This window comes from Emys orbicularis, chromosome 10 (genome assembly GCF_028017835.1).
Source record: "Emys orbicularis isolate rEmyOrb1 chromosome 10, rEmyOrb1.hap1, whole genome shotgun sequence".
NCBI classification, from domain to species: Eukaryota; Metazoa; Chordata; order Testudines; family Emydidae; genus Emys; species Emys orbicularis.
In genome coordinates this window covers 83,339,667-83,357,892 of record NC_088692.1, presented here as the reverse complement: position 1 = coordinate 83,357,892, position 18,226 = coordinate 83,339,667, and the positions used below count along the sequence as shown (strand labels likewise).

The following is an 18,226-nucleotide window of genomic DNA, read 5'->3' as shown; positions in this document are numbered from 1 at the left end:
GGGAGTTACACGAGTGCATTAGGAAGCAACTGGGGGTGGGATTTTTTGACTTAGGAGTGTAAGACCCACTGAAAGTCAGTGGGACTTTTGTTCTTCCATAACATAAGTGCTTTTGAAAATCCTTCCCTATTCTCTTTAGACCAGGGAGTCAGCAATTCATAAGCAGCATGTTACTATTATATAAAACTTCCAGCGCAAGAGACTCGCCCCCTCTGACTGCAACCCCAGCACAGGAGCCGTGCACAAGAACAGTCCTCGTGCTAAGGGAAAGCAGAGGCCATTCATGGCTAGCCTTGCTGTTAGCGCTTGCCATTGGTGCAGTAGCTGTGCTCCTCCACAGCTCATGGAGGCACTGTATGCTTCCCCTTTAAAACCAGAAGTGAGGACAGTGAGGTGCTCTCTTCCAGTCTCCAAGGCTGTGGAATAGCCTCCCAAGGGCAATGAGGGAAGCCCCATGACTTGTGATCTAAAACTAAACTGGCCAAAGTACTGGTAGACTCACCATATTAGCCCCCATGGGACTGACCGGATGATCTAACTGACCTTTCCTGTGTTTAACTTCTAGGACTCGCTATCAGTCCCAGTGAAGGGAGCACCTCAGAGAAGACCAGCTTTCAGAAGGTATGAAGACTGAGTTAGTAGTAGTAGTAGTAATATTTGTATTATGGTAGAGGTCCCAATTAAGCCGAGTGCTAGGTGCTGTACAGACACATGAGAGACAGTCCCTGCCCCAAAAAGCTGACAGTCTAAGTAGAAAAGACACAGGAAGTATCATCACCCCCATTTTACAGGTGGAGAACTGAGGTACAGATTGATTAAATGACTTGGCCAAGGTCACAGCTGGAAACTGAACCCAGATCTCTGGAGTCCCAGTCAAGTGCCTTGTTCACGCAACCACCTCTCTACAGCCAGACGGCTCAGGTTATGAGAGTCACGAGGAAGATGGAAGCGGGGAGATTTTGTCTTCTCCCCCAAACTGAGGCTCCACCTTGTCAGAGCTCCCAGCCCCCTGGTGGCCAGCATGTGAGGTTTCACATCAAATCGGAGAATGTAACTCGAACCCCCAGTGCGGAAGTGCATTGTGTGCCAATGACCGCCAGCTGACCTCAGTTCTCCATTTCTTATGCGTGTTTTCATAGGGTAAGCCTACACTGCACAAAACCTCTGCAGCAGCAGGTCTCAGAGCCCAGGTCAGCTGACTCGGGCTTGCGCTGTGGGGCTAGAAATCGCAGTGTAGGCATTCAGGCTCTGGCTGGAGCCTGGGCTCCCAGACCCTCCCTCCCCCCCAGGTTTCAGAGACCAGGCTCTGGCCCAAGCAGGAACATCTATCCTGCTATTATTAGCCTCCTAACGAAAGCCCCATGGCTCCAAGTCAACTGACCCGAGCGGCGAGATTTGCTGCTATAGGGTTGTTGTTGTTTTTTGCTGCAGAGATGTACCCCAAAAGGCTTTTTTCAAATACATCAATCTTCCTTCCCTTACAAGTTTTGCTGTATATTGGGAAGCTGTATTTAAATAGGTGCTGCTAGCCCTTAGCAGACTGAAGACGATTCAATCATAACTCGTAAACTCATTACGGACAGAGCAGATTTAAAAACATACCCCCCCCCCCACACACACACACACACGCACATTCTGTGCACTGTACCTGTAGCCGAATTAGGAGAACTCTTGCATTTCTTAATCTGATATCTCTTCACTGCCACTGGTTTTCCTTGGTATTTTGCCTGATATATAATGGTTCCACTTCCACCCTGGCCAAGAACATTGTTTTCATTTTCACTGTATTCTAGTTTACTATTTTCCAGAAATAGTCTGCCAGTAATGTAAAAAAAAAAAAAAAAAAAGTTTAAAGGAACCGTCATTTGTACATTTAATCTGATTTTTTTCACACTTTTAAAAAGATTTTCATCTCAATAAAAGGTTCCCACTGCGAGGATGAGACTGTAAAAGTCACTTCGTTGTCCTTCGATATTTTGCATGATGGTACACATTGCACATGTTTCTCACAGGAAGAGCGACATGGGCAAACCTGCAAAATGGGCTGTCCACTGAGTCGAACATATCTCATCGGAAACCAACAAGATCCCAAAAGGCATCAAGGTGCCAAGCTCCGTTTCTAGGCTGATGATGTCAATCCAGCGGATATGGACAATGTGTGGCCAGTTTAATAGGTTTTTACTTCCTTTGCCTTCCAGCGGGACTTGGCTGTGCTCTGAAATCTGATTATTCTAACCAGCCTGCTGGTACCAGGCTGCAATTCATCATTTCCCCACCCTTCCCAAGACAGCTTTTATAGCCACTCTGACATCAAACATTTCCACTTTCCTTCTTGTATTAGTCAAATAAAACTCTAACAAATGACACCCCTGATGAGGGCCCACATGCCGCCGTGTTGGCGAGTTTATCCAGAATGATCCATTAAAACTACCTGGAGAAAGGAACGCCTGCTGTTAAAATGATTTATTTGATGGGCATACACGACTCAGCGCAAATGTTGGGAGCTCAGGGAGCAGCTGGTTAGAGCCCTCAGAGCTCTGCACCATGTCCAATCATAGGCACCGACTCCATGGGTGCTCCGGGGCTGGAGCACCCACGGGGAAAAATTGGTGGGTGCTCTGCACCCACTGGCAGCTCCCCGCCTCAGCTCACCTCCGCCTCCTCCCCTGAGCGCGCCACTTCTCCCCCTAGCTCCCAGTGCTTCCCGCCACAGCAGCAGCAAGCGCTGGGAGGGAGGGGGCAGGGCGGGGAAGGCAGCATGCTTGGGGAAGAGGCGGGGCTGGGTGGGGATTTGGGGAAGGAGTCCAATAGGGGCAGGGAGGGGGCGGAGTTGGGGTGGGGACTTTGGGGAAGGGGTTGGAATGGGGGCAGGCAGGGGCAGGGCATGGGTGGAGTTGGGGCCAGGTCAGCGGGGCGCGAGCTCCCACGGGTGCCGGGAAAAGTTGGCGCCTATGTGCCCAATAGAAAGATCTGAGTCATACAGACAGCATGAGCTGTAAAGGACACAGGACTGCTGTCTAAGTGCCCAGATGTCCTTATGAAGGACCTCCACACATTTTATACTCTAATTCAGTGTTTCCCAAACTTGGGACACCGCTTGTTTAGGGAAAGCCCCTGGCGAGCCAGGCCGGTTTGTTTACCTGCCGCGTCCGCAGGTCCAGCCGATCGCGGCTCCCAGTGGCCGAGGTTCGCTGCTCCAGGCCAATGGGAGCTGCTGGAAGCGGCAGCCAGTACGTCCCTTGGCCCACGCCGCTTCCAGCAGCTCCCATTGGCCTGGAGCAGCGAACCGCGGCCACTGGGAGCCACGATCAGCTGGACCTGCGGACGTGGCAGGTAAACAAACCGGCCCGGCCCGCCAGGGGCTTTCCCTACACAAGCGGTGTCCCAAGTTTGGGAACACACTGCTCTAATTAGTAAGAGTGGATTCTTTACCCTCTGGAGCCCACTGCGTGCCTGTCTTATACACATCACACATATGGGGTCATTTATCATCAGAGCCATGCACAATGTTTGCACTGGGAGCAGGTGACTGACGGCTGCTTACAGACTTGATGGAAAGGCAAAATTCAGCCCAGTTTCATCAAAAGGGTCAGTGCAAACATGTCAAGGGCTGGTTACAGGTTTCACATCAAATCCAGGTGAAACTTCATGGCTCTGGCTCAACGTGCTTTGAGTAGGTGTGTTCACTTATACCCAAAACTGAGCTGCATGAATCAAAAGCAAATGTTACACAACAGGTGCAATGCGAAAGATAGAATCTTAGTTATATGAAACTCTTATCGATTTAATCTAAGCGTGGGAATAAAAATGTCGACTTTTCCCTTAAACCTGATCCTAGATTGTGACTCTTCCCCCCCACCCTCCTTATAAAGCATATAATAGCCTTGATGAAGACATCCAAGGTCATGTATGCCAGACTGGACACAAAAAGGCCTCCTGACTTTCTTCATAGGTTGATTGTCCTCAACAATCTTTCAGGTTCTGCTTGTGCCTCATAGGTCAGAGCATCTCAACCACAGTATTGTCAATTAAATGGGTTCCTGTGAGTGAGTCAGGTGCAAAGCTCCTTTACTGGAGACATCCAGAAAAATAAACACTTCATCTCACAGCATATGGAAACCTAATTTCTTTCATTATTGAGAGGGCCTCAAAAATCAAAATCAAAATGAAATGGGTTCCTTCAGCCTGCCCTCTGACTCTGTAGTAGGTCACGGCAAGCCCTCCTTTTCTTGTATGTGCTTTGGTACACAATGCATCAAACACTGGTTAAAAATTAGTGTGCAACTTGGAATGGCCTTTGAGTCCAAAAGAAAGGTCTGTCAGACAGGCAGACAGAGCTGCATTTATAGAAAATCATCCTCCATATGGAATGCTTATCTAGTCCCTAACTTGGATCTGCAAAACCTTTTGATCCAACCCCACACTTTCCTGGTGACCTCCCTGACGAGCTTGGGAGAGAAACTTGCCTATCCGCTAATCCTTTGGGAGATTTTCTTTCTTGCCTTCAATGCCCCAACACAGGGAGTGAGTAGGAATGGGTTAGGGTTTGGTTCAGAGGGGATGAAGAGCATGAGGAAAAGGATAAAGATTTAAACTTGTGGTTGGGTAGAAACAGCAGAGGAATTGGGAAGAAGCAATAAACCAGAAAAAGGCCTTTACCAAATCATTCAGATTCACTTAAGGGCATGAGGGAAAAAAATTGTGCCAGTGTTCTTTTCTTTTCTTAAAGCATCAGTTCTCCCAGCCTCATTCATTATTAGGTTTGTAAAATGCATTAGTCACTGTGGAATAGGCTCCATTACTCAGAGGATTAAAGTTTTCCTGAAGTAATGGGAAAAGTAACCTAGAATAGCTTTTAGGGGACCAAGGTCTAGGATTTTGGTCTCTGTGTAAACTTCAGGAAATATCATCACTTCCTAGAGCAGATTTGATTTGATGCCCACTTTCTGCTGGGTCAAATATGCTTTCAACAGCAAAAGTGCTTTAATTTTCTCAAGGAAGGAAACTGTGCTATCCAAACCAATTACAGGATACAGGGTTCAATCCTCCTAGAAAAGTAGTTAAATAGTTTAAAGTTTCTGTCTGGGGCAGCACAGCCTTCTATAGAGTACAGGGCTTCCTGCCGAGGAGCAAAAGTCTCTCTGATTAGCAGCCAAAGCCCCTGAATCTGCTGCTGACGCTGCATGTCCTATATCATCTCACAAGAGCAGAAACTGCAAACTGAGCAAGTGTCACCACGAAGGGACGTTTGTAATTGTTCACCGGGAAGGGTCTGAAGAAATTCATTGTATATAGGCTGTGTGAGGGCTAGAGGTTGAAGTTAACCCATTTCAGTAACCCGCTCATGGCTTCCAAATTAAAACCCCAGCTCTGAACAAATCCAAATTTGAATCCAAGTCTGAACACTGTGGCTGATCCCCAAATCAAAACATCCCCAAATCATATGGACGTTCAAATGCAGATCTGGACGGGCACTTTGCAGCACTCTATATTGTTAGTGCCCTATTAAAAATCTCCTGAAAGAGACATATTGCACCAACCCCTGGCCAGAATATGTTACCAGGGACAGTAGAGAACAGGGTCACTTTTTAAAAAGCGACTTTCACATCGTACCACAGGAATCTCAGGAGACTTTACAAGGCGATGAGTCAGATACTGACAGTGCACTGTGACTGTGTAAGCAAATGTAATGACTATGTAGGCGGATATAGGCTAGGATACAATGACATGGCTGGGAGTCATGGGTAGATGAATTTGCCTTCACATCAAGGGTCAATATGAACCTCCAGTGGTAGTGAACTAGAAGAAATGCAAACTGAATTATTCATAGAAATTTTGAAGTCCAATCAATGACTATCAAGTAACATTACCTGGCAGGAAAATCTGTCATGAAGAGCTCTGGGACCAGCTCTTGTAGAGGAACTGGGATGTTAGGATGACTAGGACATGTGATACAATCCAGTTCTATAGCAGTCAGAACACAATCCTCCATGTTAAAGTACTGCTCATCTTCCGGTTTATCAGCTGGCTCATTCTCCTGTGTCCTAGAAGTTGCACAGATGTGGCATGGGACATACTGTTCCATTAACAAAGTCCCATCACTCTCCGTGGCCGTCAGTGCTAAAAATGTTAAAAAAGTGATATTGAACAGCAATGTCCAATACATTCAAATGTTTACCTCTTCTGCATGAAATCAGTGCTTGAGAAGTCCCATGTAAGTCTCATGTAATTCCTCACTTGACTCCCACTCTTTCAAAACTGGTGATAGTGGCTCCTCTAGTTTACCAACTGTGATAAAAAGTAGCTATTTGCCAAATACACAAAGGCAGCAAGGACAGGGTTGGATAGATACATACTCCAGATTGTTGAGATAACTCAAGAGGCCTGGCAGTTTTTCATTTAGGTATCAGGAATAAGTAACATGCAGGGCGTGCAAGTAATACAGTTTCAGCCCAATAGAAATTTAAAAGTTCATGGATAGGAAAAGCCTTCTTATGAAGCAATTCTCCATGGCTTTAGTTAGCTACACTTCAGAAAGATGGAGTCCATTGCAATGAATAGAAAGGCACAAGTATGTCTGTCCCTTTAAAACAGAGAGGGAGAGAAAACTGGCAGAGCTCCTTCCGCTTTCTGACAGTGCTTTAGCCCGAATCAAGCAGACAAGGAATCAGAGACACAGCACCCGGGGGTCATGGGCCAAAGTGGTCTTTCGTTTGACAGAATCTATCATAAATGTTACTTTAGAGCGGGGATTCTGAACCTGTGAGTTAGAGGGTTGTGACCAGCCACAATCTGAGGCAGTGATACTCAGACCTCAGTGGTTCAGGAGCCAAATTAGCAATCAACATTATCCAAAAGAGCCACAGGAGTGTGAAGTCATTGTTTCATTTGCTATATTATTATATATTCCTATTTAAACAGCATGACAGGGGAAATTTTTAGTATATATAGTTCTGTGGCTACCAGTGTGAAAAGGAATGATAATAATTCCTCCTTAGACAACTAGAGGCACAGGACAGGGACACTAGACATGTGCAATGTAAGTTTTAGAAATGGGTCAACGAGTCTTGCTGGATGGACTATTGGTTTGTCTTTTTACCCAAATGGCCCACTGGCTGGCATCTTCCGCTTGTATCTATATTGCTAATCATCACTCCATGTCCGAATATGCTTCTTTGGGATTATGGCTCTGCTCAGTCTTCAATGATTAAAAAAAATACCAATCCAAACTCAAATGAAAGTCTTATTTTTTTTCCTTTTCAGAGTGATCTCAGATAAAATAGAAAAGCAGAGTGGATATAGGACAGCTCACAGCACTATTTTTTGATGAAGATCTCAGATCAATACATGCCGACACTTATCTCTAAAGCAGCATGCGGTGACCTGGAATACAGCACATCGTTTTATAATCAAAATCTATTTGTGGATTACAAACATCACTTGGGGAGACTGTGGGCCTGATTCTGATTTCCCTTATGGTGTAAATCAGGAGTAACGCCATTAAAGTCAATTGAGTTACACTACTATAAAACTAGCACAAGGGGCTCAGACACACTGATGTAACTTACCTAAGCAGTATGGACCTGACGCTGCTTCCACTAAATGCAATGGAGGATCTGGTCACTGACTTCTACAGGAGCAGGTTTGGACCCTGTTTGCTTTTAGGATTTTGAGGGATTGGTCGCTCTGGATACAATGCTCACACCATGTGGTGTCAGTAAAGATTTGTATTATATTGCATTGAATCTGCTGTTGCCTCTAGATTGTAAAATCCTTGGAGCAGGGACCTATTCTGAGGGGTTTTAGCACTCTTCATCTATTGCATAACATTGTGCACACTGACAGCACCATCAAGGAATAATTTCCAAAAAAAAGTGTTGAAATATAACAATGTACAGAATGCTACAGTTGTTCTTCTTACCTGGAAACCACTGATCTATCAAGGAGTTGACATGATCTGTGATGAAAGCCATTGCTGAAAAATCTCTCGCTTCTGATTGGCAAATGATTTTAATTCCACCACTTTTTTTCTTTTTCCAGTTCACATCAGAAGATTCCACACTAAGTAATGGAGAGCATGAAACACCCAAATAAGGCATTTGTAAAGCATGAATGTTAACAGTTTTTCTGTAGCAAAATCATTGATAAGCAGAGCCACAAAACCATAAGTAATTAACAAGTACTTAAAAGGCAAGTGTCTTCAATTACATATATATATGATCCCCAAACTGAATCTACCATGCAAATGTCTTTGGAGAGAGCATTCTTGCACAGAAATAAGCAAAAGCTGGATGCTTACAAAGTGCACATGGTAAAGAAGGTCTTAGTCTGAGTGAAGAGAGGATGGTGGACATTACACTGGAAGCAATAAAAGTGCCGAAGGGTTAAGAGTCTTAAAAACCAACACTAAAACTCTAAGGTCCTTATTTTCAAAGGAGCTTCAAAAACATGCTTGCAAAATATGTGGATATATCCTTTTGTGTACAGCCCCGGGTATTTGTGCACAGAAACGGGCTCTTGTGCAAACTCGGTAATTTTATGCAAAGAGCTGAACATCCTTCTGCCCCAACAAAGTCTGCGTAAGTGGGCTTTGTGTGAGAATAGAATATGGATAGGTAGATGGCACACATCCGCCAAACCCAGAAAGAGGAAGGATGGTCCAGTGGTTTGGTACTAGCAGAGAACTTGGGAGACCTGGATTTAAGTCCCTGTTCTGCCACAGACCTCCTGTGAGGAGAGTCACTCAGCCCAGGAATTAGGCACCTGAGTCCCTTTGAGGATCTGGGCATTAGCCTTTCTGTGTCTCAGTTCCCCATCTGTAAAATGGGAACAGCACTATTTGCAAGGGCTGCTGTGAGGAGAAATACACTAAGCTCGTGAGGTGCTCAGATACTACAGTAATGAGGGTACCTAAGGTAAGGAGGAAGAGGCTGTAGGTCAAAACTCCATGGCTGCTAATTTATCCTAGTGGGTGGAACAGTGTCCACATGCCCAATACCCAGACTCCTGGCCACTGCATCTTTGTAAGAATAACTGCAGTTGTTTTGCTTCACCCAATGGAAGGCTTTGCACTGGTCTAGCCCCACCACATCTCATATGCCCCCTTCTGCAAGCAAAGCCCCGGGGCTTAAGTGGCACAGAAAAGAAAAGCCCTCTGTGCGGGTGTGAATTGCAGTCATATGGCAGAGAGTTTTAAGAGCACTGTGCAGAGATCTGTTCATCCAAACACTTGTTTGCATGTGAAAATGCAAGATTTTCCACAAGCAAACAGTTCTGCTCCAAACATTACTTTACAATTTTGGAGGTCTTTATATTTGTAGCTGCAACAATATCTGTAAGAAATAATAAGTGATACATTCATAACTGGCAAACAAAGACTGATCCATCACTGTTGAGCTTTGCTTATATGTAAAAAAGCCTCCTCTTCAGTTGAAATTAGTAAATGTGTAATATTTGGGTCAGGTCTGTTAGTGTCCATTTAGCCTGTAGTTTTATGAAGTAGGCTACAGGCGAGCACAGATTACCTGAGGTAGCCTCCATCAAAGGTGACAAACAGACCTTCCTGCCAGTAGACTGTATGAGTTCTTTTGACTCGGAATGTGCTGCAGCGGTTTCTTTGAGTGCCTGTAAAGCTGTAGATGGTCACATTTTTGTTCCTGGTCTTGGTGTTCTTCTTGTTCTCAAAGAGCTGAAATGAGCAGCGTGACACAATAATTCAACACCGAGACGTCTCACATGGGGGTTCCCCTTAATCAAGCAAACAGGGCCGACCCTTCTTTCTCTGGCCATCTTGGATATTTTCCATTATTTTTGTAATTAAAGTGCCCGTGACTTGTAAAACAGCTTGTGAGGGGATTAAAATAAATACAGTCATGACTATGTCAGCAGCTAAACAAGAATTCCAGATCACGTATAGCGGAATGGCCTCAAGCCAGTGAACATGGTTCATTCTACTGCCCTCGTGCGCAATAATTAAAATGAATTTTGTATTTGCAAATACAAATAAGAATAAACCCGTTTACTGGGTGAGCAAACAATTATCTGCCTCCAGTGCACTGAGCTAGTAAATCACCTGTGTCAATATTTGGGAAGCTGTTTCAATAGGTGGAAAATGACTTTTCTCTATGCTGTTTAAAAACAGTATGTTGAGAATTCAACATGATCATCACTCATAGGCCTACCCATCTGGTGCTTGAACCGATACCCAGTTAAGTCAATGGGATCCTTCCCATTGATGTCAGTGGGTACTGGATATGGGCACTAGTGAGATGCTTAAGATTTACTTCCTGCCCAATGGGATATAATCAGAAATGCTGCTATGAGAGATTTTTACACTATTTAAAAATATATAACCTGTAAAAAAAATGGACATTCCTAACATTTTGAGAAGCCTTGGAATTGGAGCATCTCCAAATATGACTAATACTTTTTCTTTAGGTGTCCTATAGTATTGACAATCTGATACAAGTTAAGTGGGCAGTTTTAAGAGGTGGCAAGGTAGAGTTAATGGGTAATTATAATGGTTTCCAATGGAGCTTCCAGATTATCACTGGAGAGATGCGGCCACATTAATTGTGCCACCACCAGCAACGTTAATAGCTTTAACCAACCATGCAAATGCTATTTTTATGACCAGGCTCATCACTTTTTCTCTTAAGACCCTGTCCTGTAATTCTTGCTCACACAAGTAATTAGATTGAAGACAATGGTCCCAATTCTCCTCTTAGTTAAACCTGCATAAATCTGGAGTTACAATACTGGCTTAAGTGGAGTTCCTCTAGATTTGTACTGACATTGAATGAGAGCAGATTCTGGCCCAAATGAACCATTTACATTAGCAAGGGTTGCAGGACAGGACTATAAGGTTATGTCTACACTGCAATGACAGGGTGTGACTGCAGCTCATGCACACATCCCAGAGGCTAGCCGTAATCTAGCTAGCTCAGGTCCCGAAGCAGTGAAGCTGCGCAGTGCAAACATCAGTGCAGGTAGACTTGCAAGTAATTACCCAGGATTCTGTGCTGAAGTGCATTATGCCATACCTTCACTGCTCCGGTGGGACCTGAGTTAGCCAGATTAAAGCTAGCACCCACAATTGCAATACAGACGGACCCTAAATGATTACAAGCAATCAGAAGACTTTGGATGCAGCGAAATTGCAAAATAAGCCACCTCGTATGGGGGAGAGGGGACTAAACTTTGGGCTATATTAACTCTAAACAATGCTTAATTGTATAAGAATGGAATCAAATTACAGTAGGACATTTCCTACTCACCTTACTCACATGAACAGTGCAGTTGAAGTCAATGAGATTCTCGCATGAGTAAAGCAAACAGAATGTGGTCAAAGAGTATTTGTGAATGAATTCCCAGTGGTATTTATGTTTTTATTAAATGACATCTTTTATTGTTTTCACTTTCTATTTTGTGAATATAGTAACCTACCTGGAGATCCATCTCTGCAAGACTAATTAACATCCGAGCTATGAACCTTTGCCAAAAGCCGACTGGGACAAAACTCATCTTGAACACTCTTTGGACGGTGTTTGTGGAATGGTGGCATAAGCCATGGATATCTAATGCTGGTTTGGCTGGGAGGAGATGAGGTAGGAGGTAGCTGAAACAAATCAAATGTGACAGTTCAAATCTTCAGTGACAGCTTTACAACAGCAGATATCTTGTACTGTGTAATAATTCAGTTTCAGTCTTCACAGAGCATTTTAATAGCCCAGCCTACTGCATATAAAAAGCTTTGAGATATCGCAGCAACATATGAAGAAGGGGCAGAGAGCTACTGCTTTGAGGACTGTGCTTAATGTATGGTATGGAAATCAGCAAGTGAAGAACAGGCATTGTGCACAACACAGTAAGGTCTAATGGAGAGGATAAAATCAATATGAAGGGGAGAACATCTGCATAAACAAAAATTAACTGCATACAAATATGATATAGTCACTGCAATGGTATTTGGTTTCCATTAAATTCTGAAGTGACTTTTGGACTCATTCAGGCTGACACATGTGAAGATGCTGTTCTGATAGCAGAGAATTACAGCTCCATTCCTGTAGGAATCTTTGAATATAAAACCTAGGGGCAGTTGTTTACTACAGCTGAGCTTCACTCAGCACAGATGAGAGGTATCAGAGAGTCCACAGTTACAATTTCCTAATTGCGAGGGCCAGGCTGGGTTGCCCCTCCCCACCCCATGCATTAGTGCAGCCTACGGGTTAGTATAGTTTATCCCTCTACTGCAGTGTTTCCCAAACTTGGGACGCCGCTTGTGTAGGGAAAGCCCCTGGCGGGCCGGGTCGGTTTGTTTACCTGCCGCGTCTGCAGCTCCGGCCGATCGCGGCTCCCACTGGCAACGGTTCACCGCTCCAGGCCAATGGGAGCTGCTGGAAGCGGCGCGGGCCAAGGGACGTACTGGCCACCGCTTCCAGCAGCTCCCATTGGCCTGGAGCAGCGAACTGCGGCCAGTGGGAGCTGCGATCGGTCGAACCTGCAGACGCGGCAGGTAAACAAACCGGCCCGGCCCCCCAGGGGCTTTCCCTACACAAGCGGCGTCCCAAGTTTGGGAAACACTGATCTACTATATGGCCCCTAAAGGATTATAATGCAGCTGAGAATTGGCTGAGTACAGTTCTGTCCTATCCCCTACATGCCCTGGACAAGCTCCTTTCCTCGCTCCTCGATATGCCCCCATGTTGAGGTAGGGGAGGCGAGCAGCTGGTACAGCAGCCAGCTCTGCTAGTTGAGAGAACCTTTCTCTGGGGGAATTCTCAGCTGGCCAGTTATGACCGAAATCCAGCTACTCCATGCCACGAGAGCCCCAGAAAAGGGCTGGGTTGTTTTTGAGAGTCAGACCCATATTAGAGTTACAGTAGAACAGAAAGCTTTTGGTTTCCATAAAGCTACTGTAAGTGTGTTGTTAAGCAAAGAATATGGATTTGTCCTATGGCACCGTATTTGAGAAGCTAAGATATGGTAGGAGAACCCTCCTATTTTGAAAAGCAAAGTGAGAGGTTGTTGATCTGCAAGAGAAATTCATGCACAAGTTATTATTTAGGTAAATTACAGTTTTCAATGACTGCTCTAGCAACGGTCCTCAAAGAAACAAATTGTGTGTAACACTCCTTTAAAATAGGCTTTTGATACTTACTAATAATACCGCTTGCTTTTCAAACCAGATACTTACTACTACAACAAATACATTAACAGCCACACATTTAATTTAAAGGGATCTCAGCCCAGCCTGGACTTTTGTACTCACAGTCAACTGTATGTGCAAAACTGTGCATATGAATGACAAGATTTAGACATCAAACTATCCGATTTGTAGTCACAATCAAGTAGCTATGCAGCTGGCTAAATTCTATCATTTGTGAATTGTGTGTGTTCTTTTTATTCTTTGACTGTGGAAGCAAAATTATGGCTTCATAGGGAGAAGATTTTTTTCTAAATAAATAAATAAATAGCACTTACAAAGAACCCCTTTGCAGAATTTTAAATTCTACAGTATTATACCCTGGAAAGGTAAACTGAGGCAAAAGACTAAGATTTAACCAAGGTAGCAAGGTGTCAGTGGCAGAGGTGGGAAAACAACAAGGTAATCTTGGGTCAAAGTCCCACGCTCTAGCCACTAGATCACAATCCCTCTTACATAGTTAAACCTATAGTGTCCCGTGAAGGTCTGTTTTAGAATAATCAATCTAGAAAGCCATGCATCACCAGACAACAGACTATCTTAAGGACATATTTTTGTATATTGTACATATAATATAGGATAACATTTTATATGATAAAATTAATCATCCTACAAAACACCTTTGGCATTTAAAACAGTAACCTCCATTTCTTCAAGTTGTAAACTGAAAACAGAAAGGTCAGGCTTTGAGCCTTAATTTAAAAACCAAGACAAGGCTGAGCTACATACATCTTAGGCAGATTGAATTCCAGAGATGCAGAGCGTATCAAACTAAAAGCTCTTGCTCCATAAAACTAGTGGACACACCATGTGACAGCCAATAAATCTGCCTTAGCAGATCTAAAAACATGTCTAGGAATGTAAGAAATATGAAGGCCAATGATGTCTGCTGGACCAAAACCATAGAATGGTTTATAATACAGATGGAGATTCAACACAGTGTTTGAACAGCAGCCAATGTAAATTTTGAAAATATGTGAAACGTATCCCTGTCCACCCTTCTCAGTATGTAAACTGGCAGCTGCTTTCTCTGCCAATTGCAGGGTGTGGAAAGCCCTATCAGGCAATCTAGACAATAACTGCAAGAGCCCAAGCACAAGTAACTGCTCTGGTCTGCCAGGCACAAAAATTAATGCAACCTGCTGTAGCAACTCTCCATCAACGGTGGGAAGGCATATTGTAACCAAGAAGCTTAGATGGCTCCAAATAGATCGGTTAAAGTATAAAATAACAACCCCTTTCCTTACTACTGAGCCAGGGACAATGTAATTGCCTTTGAGAAAAATGGCAGATAAGGACAAGGAGTCAGGAAGGCATTTAGGATTAAGCAGAAACATTATTGCTTTATCTGTGTTAAGCTTGAGAAAATTTGCTGGCAACCGGGACTGGGTAAGTGACAGTCATAAGGACAGCGCTGAGAATGCAGCACTTGTAGTAGCATTAAGAATTCCTGAGGGATTTCGAATGATGAAGCAGTGCTATAGCGGCAGAGCTAGGAAATGACATGCAAATGTTATACCGGAAAGGCAATAGCGTTACGACTTAACTATTAATTAAACAATCGACAGACAGAAAGAAAAATAGTGGGGAGGAGAAGGGAATGGGGAAAGGGATTCAATAACATTTAAGTGAACATGGTCCCCATGTCAAATTCCTAGTGCAACACATGGAGGAATATCTAGTGATGAGTTTTATCGTAAGAAATAAACCTTGTCACTTAAAATGTGCTTTCTTGTGCTCACTGAACTGGGGATTAGATATTTAACTCTTGTTCTCAGGGTTGACGTGATCACCAACATTTGGGAGCAATTTGTCCCCAGCGCAATACTAGTGGGAACCTAAAGGTTTTCTGCCTTGCTCTGGAGCATGGATCATCTGTTCGAATCAGATGGTCCGTATTTCCTGTAAGGCAGTCATTGGTGGAACTCTGAGCTTGTCTACACTGGAACAGGAGATGTAATTTCCAGCTTGGGCAGACATATTTGCATTGATCAAGTTAGCACACTAAAAATACCAGCGTCGCTGCTGCTGCTTGCGCCTCGGATACGTACCTAGGGTTTCAGATGGAACTGTACATGGGGTGACTAGCCTATCTGGCTGCCCACGCTGCTACAGCTACACTGCAATTGTTAGTGCGCTAGCTCAACCAAAGCCAGCACAGGGATGTCTACCCGTGCTGGAAATTACACCTCTAGTGCCAGTGTGGACACAAGTGCCGACTCTGTGAGTACTCTGGGGCTCAAGCACCCACAGAAAAAAAATAGAGGGTGCTCAGCACCCACCAGCCACAGCTGTTTCGTGGGGCAGCCAATCAGTTGTTTGGAGGCTAGTAGGATGGACTCAGGGGAGGGCGGAGAGCAGTGAGCGGCGGGTGAGCAGGGGTCTCGGGGGAGAGGACAGAGCAGGGGTGGGAAGAGGCAGCGTGAGGACGGGGCCTCAGGGGAGGAGCAGGAGTGGGAAGAGGCGGAGCGAGGGCAGGGCCTCAGGGGAGGAGCAAGAATGGGAAGAGGCGGAGCGAGGGCGGGTCCTCGGGGGAGGAGCAGGAGTGGCAGCCTTCTCAGGGTCCCCCCTGCAGCGACAGACGACAGCCTCCTCATGGGGGCCCTTCTCAGGTTCCAGTGACGGGAGTGGGGGGAAACCCCACAGCTCCCAGCCACCACGGTAGTGGGGGGAAACCATGGAGCTGCAGCAACAAAAGGCACAGACAGGTCACGGCTTCCGTGAATTTTTGTTCATTGCCCGTGACCTGTCTGTGACTTTTACTAAAAATAACCATGACAAAATCTTAGCCTTCATCATTACCAACATACCTGTTATTGGCTACTGGTAGTGCAATTTCAAACTTGGCCAGGAACTGGAAATACTGTTCTTCTGTTTGTTCAGTAAACCCTGTCCCAACTAACAACATCCTGAAATCCTCCGCTTTGATTAATCCGTTCTTAGCAACAGACTTTGAGCTCTTAATATTAAATATTCTCTGAAGACATTCTGATAACCAGACTGGATCAAGGAAATAGAGGTTTCTCAGTCCATGGCTGGTGTCTGGGAAATGCAGCAACGTTCCTGTTTCTATAAGGAAACTGATGGCTGTAAAAAAAAAAACCAGAAGAGCAAGATACCAGTGTTATGAAACCATACTACAGACAGCAGATTAGAAGAAAGCCTTGATCACTTCATCCAGACAAGGAATAGACCAGAAACATGCCAGGATGTAGCCAACTACCAGCATATAGCATTTACATGCAGAGGCTACAGCTAACTAGATCTCATTTCTTACAACACAGCTGCAAATACATCTTTATTGTTGGCAAGATGCAAGCTTTCAGGCTACACCAAACTCTTCTTCAGGTCTCTGCCCCACCCCAACTCAGACCCTGATCCTGCCGTTTGCACGGATGCAGAGTTCCCACTGGTGGGAGTACTGCTTGGGTGAGGATTGCAGGACTGGTCCCTCATACTTGAAACTCAAGACAGTTTTAATAAAATATGTCAATATTCATTTCTGCGGGACTGGTTGAGACCGTGTCACAGCATGTGGGCAGACAAAGAGATGGTACTTAAAACTAGCAGCACGCACAATACTATTCTAGACTGGCAGCAGAATGATTGTCACTTGGAGAGGACTGCCCTTTTTAATGACAGTAGATGGAATGTGACTAGATTTTAGGGCCCTGGAGACCTCCTGGAGACACTGATTCCACTACCCATGATTGTTACCAATCACCTGAATAGAGATCTGCACAGACTAAGGTTACTTTTACAGTAACAATCTGAACAGCAGCTACTTTCATTCTCATAATATTTGTAAATCCCAATGAACGTTAACTTTGAAACAATTACTGGGCTCCCGGGACATACCAGCTTGTAAGTCCTCATAGTCTTTGATATCATTTCCAGGAGTTTGCTCTATGATTTGCTCTATTTGTTTGTCTGTTAGATACTGCACATCATCATTTTGACTCCTTTTCTGTTGTTCTGCTAGAACGGCTTCTTGGAGACTAAGGTAACTTCTTGGTATCTGTAAATCACATCAGAAAAATAGCACAACCAATTCCAAACAACAATCACGCTACCCAGCAGTTGGGTTCAAAGACATGTTTGAGAAGCAAGCTTATGAATATGTTTGTTTTCCAAAATCAAATAAACTTGCAATATTCGTGTTTGCTTTTTTGTTGTTGGTTTATAGCTGCTGATACACTGTATATATTTCCTATAGCTATAACCAAAAAACAAACATAAAAACATAAAACAAAACAAAAAATAACCCAGGTTCGCAAGGATTCTCATTAGGAAAAAAAAAAACAAAAAAAAACCCACACTCACCAATCTCGCTGCAAGCATCTGCGAGCAAATAGAGCTGCCGACGTCCTTCATGTTGCACGTGACTTGAAATATCAGCTGGCGGAGCCCATCAAGGCCTTCTAGGGTCTTACATGATAGCTCACTGCAAATGAAAACCAGGGGGAAGGATTTTGAGCCATTAATACAGGTTATGATTCTTCCTTTACGGTCTGTCTACACTGCAATTAAACACCTGCAACTGGCCCATGTCCGCTGACTCGGGCTCAGGCGATGGGATTGTAAAATTGATGTCTAGATGTTTGAGCTCAGGCTGGAGTCCGAGCTCTGGGACCCTGAGAGACAGGAGGGTCCCAGAGCTGGGGCTTCAGCCCAAACCTGAACTTCTACACAGCAATTTTACAGCCCCACAGCCCAAGCGCAAGTCAGTTGACACGGGCCAGCTGCAGATGTTTAATTACAGTGTAGACGGACCCTTAATGTCACTATGTCTTTAGCTGTTATTTGGAACTTCTAATTTCCGGTGCTGGAATAAATGGGGTGGGGAGGCGGCAGGGTGCTCTCAATGAGGGTCCGTGGCTTTGGGAAAAAATACCAAGAAATGTGAGAAAAAGACACTTTGGTCCAGATCCTGGCCCTCCCAGTGCCATGTGCTGTGCATTGTTCAGGGACACAGAGCTCCCTCCCTCGGGGGAATGCGACGGTGGTACAAAGCCAATGTAT

General features: G+C 44.5%; 1 protein-coding gene across 1 annotated transcript in view; it reads right to left on the bottom strand.

Annotated features, from left to right (window-relative positions):
• LRRK1 (leucine rich repeat kinase 1) overlaps nucleotides 1-18,226 on the bottom strand; it is a 103,340-nt gene that overhangs the window by 17,338 nt on the left and 67,776 nt on the right. Inside the window, exons 17-24 of the mRNA XM_065412226.1 lie at nucleotides 17,528-17,648; nucleotides 17,063-17,222; nucleotides 16,015-16,291; nucleotides 11,446-11,617; nucleotides 9,525-9,688; nucleotides 7,922-8,061; nucleotides 5,871-6,120; nucleotides 1,649-1,815 (exon numbers count right to left, since the gene is read on the bottom strand). Of these exons, the coding sequence (XP_065268298.1) occupies nucleotides 1,649-1,815; nucleotides 5,871-6,120; nucleotides 7,922-8,061; nucleotides 9,525-9,688; nucleotides 11,446-11,617; nucleotides 16,015-16,291; nucleotides 17,063-17,222; nucleotides 17,528-17,648 (1,451 nt within the window). The remainder of the gene's footprint in view (nucleotides 1-1,648; nucleotides 1,816-5,870; nucleotides 6,121-7,921; nucleotides 8,062-9,524; nucleotides 9,689-11,445; nucleotides 11,618-16,014; nucleotides 16,292-17,062; nucleotides 17,223-17,527; nucleotides 17,649-18,226) is intronic.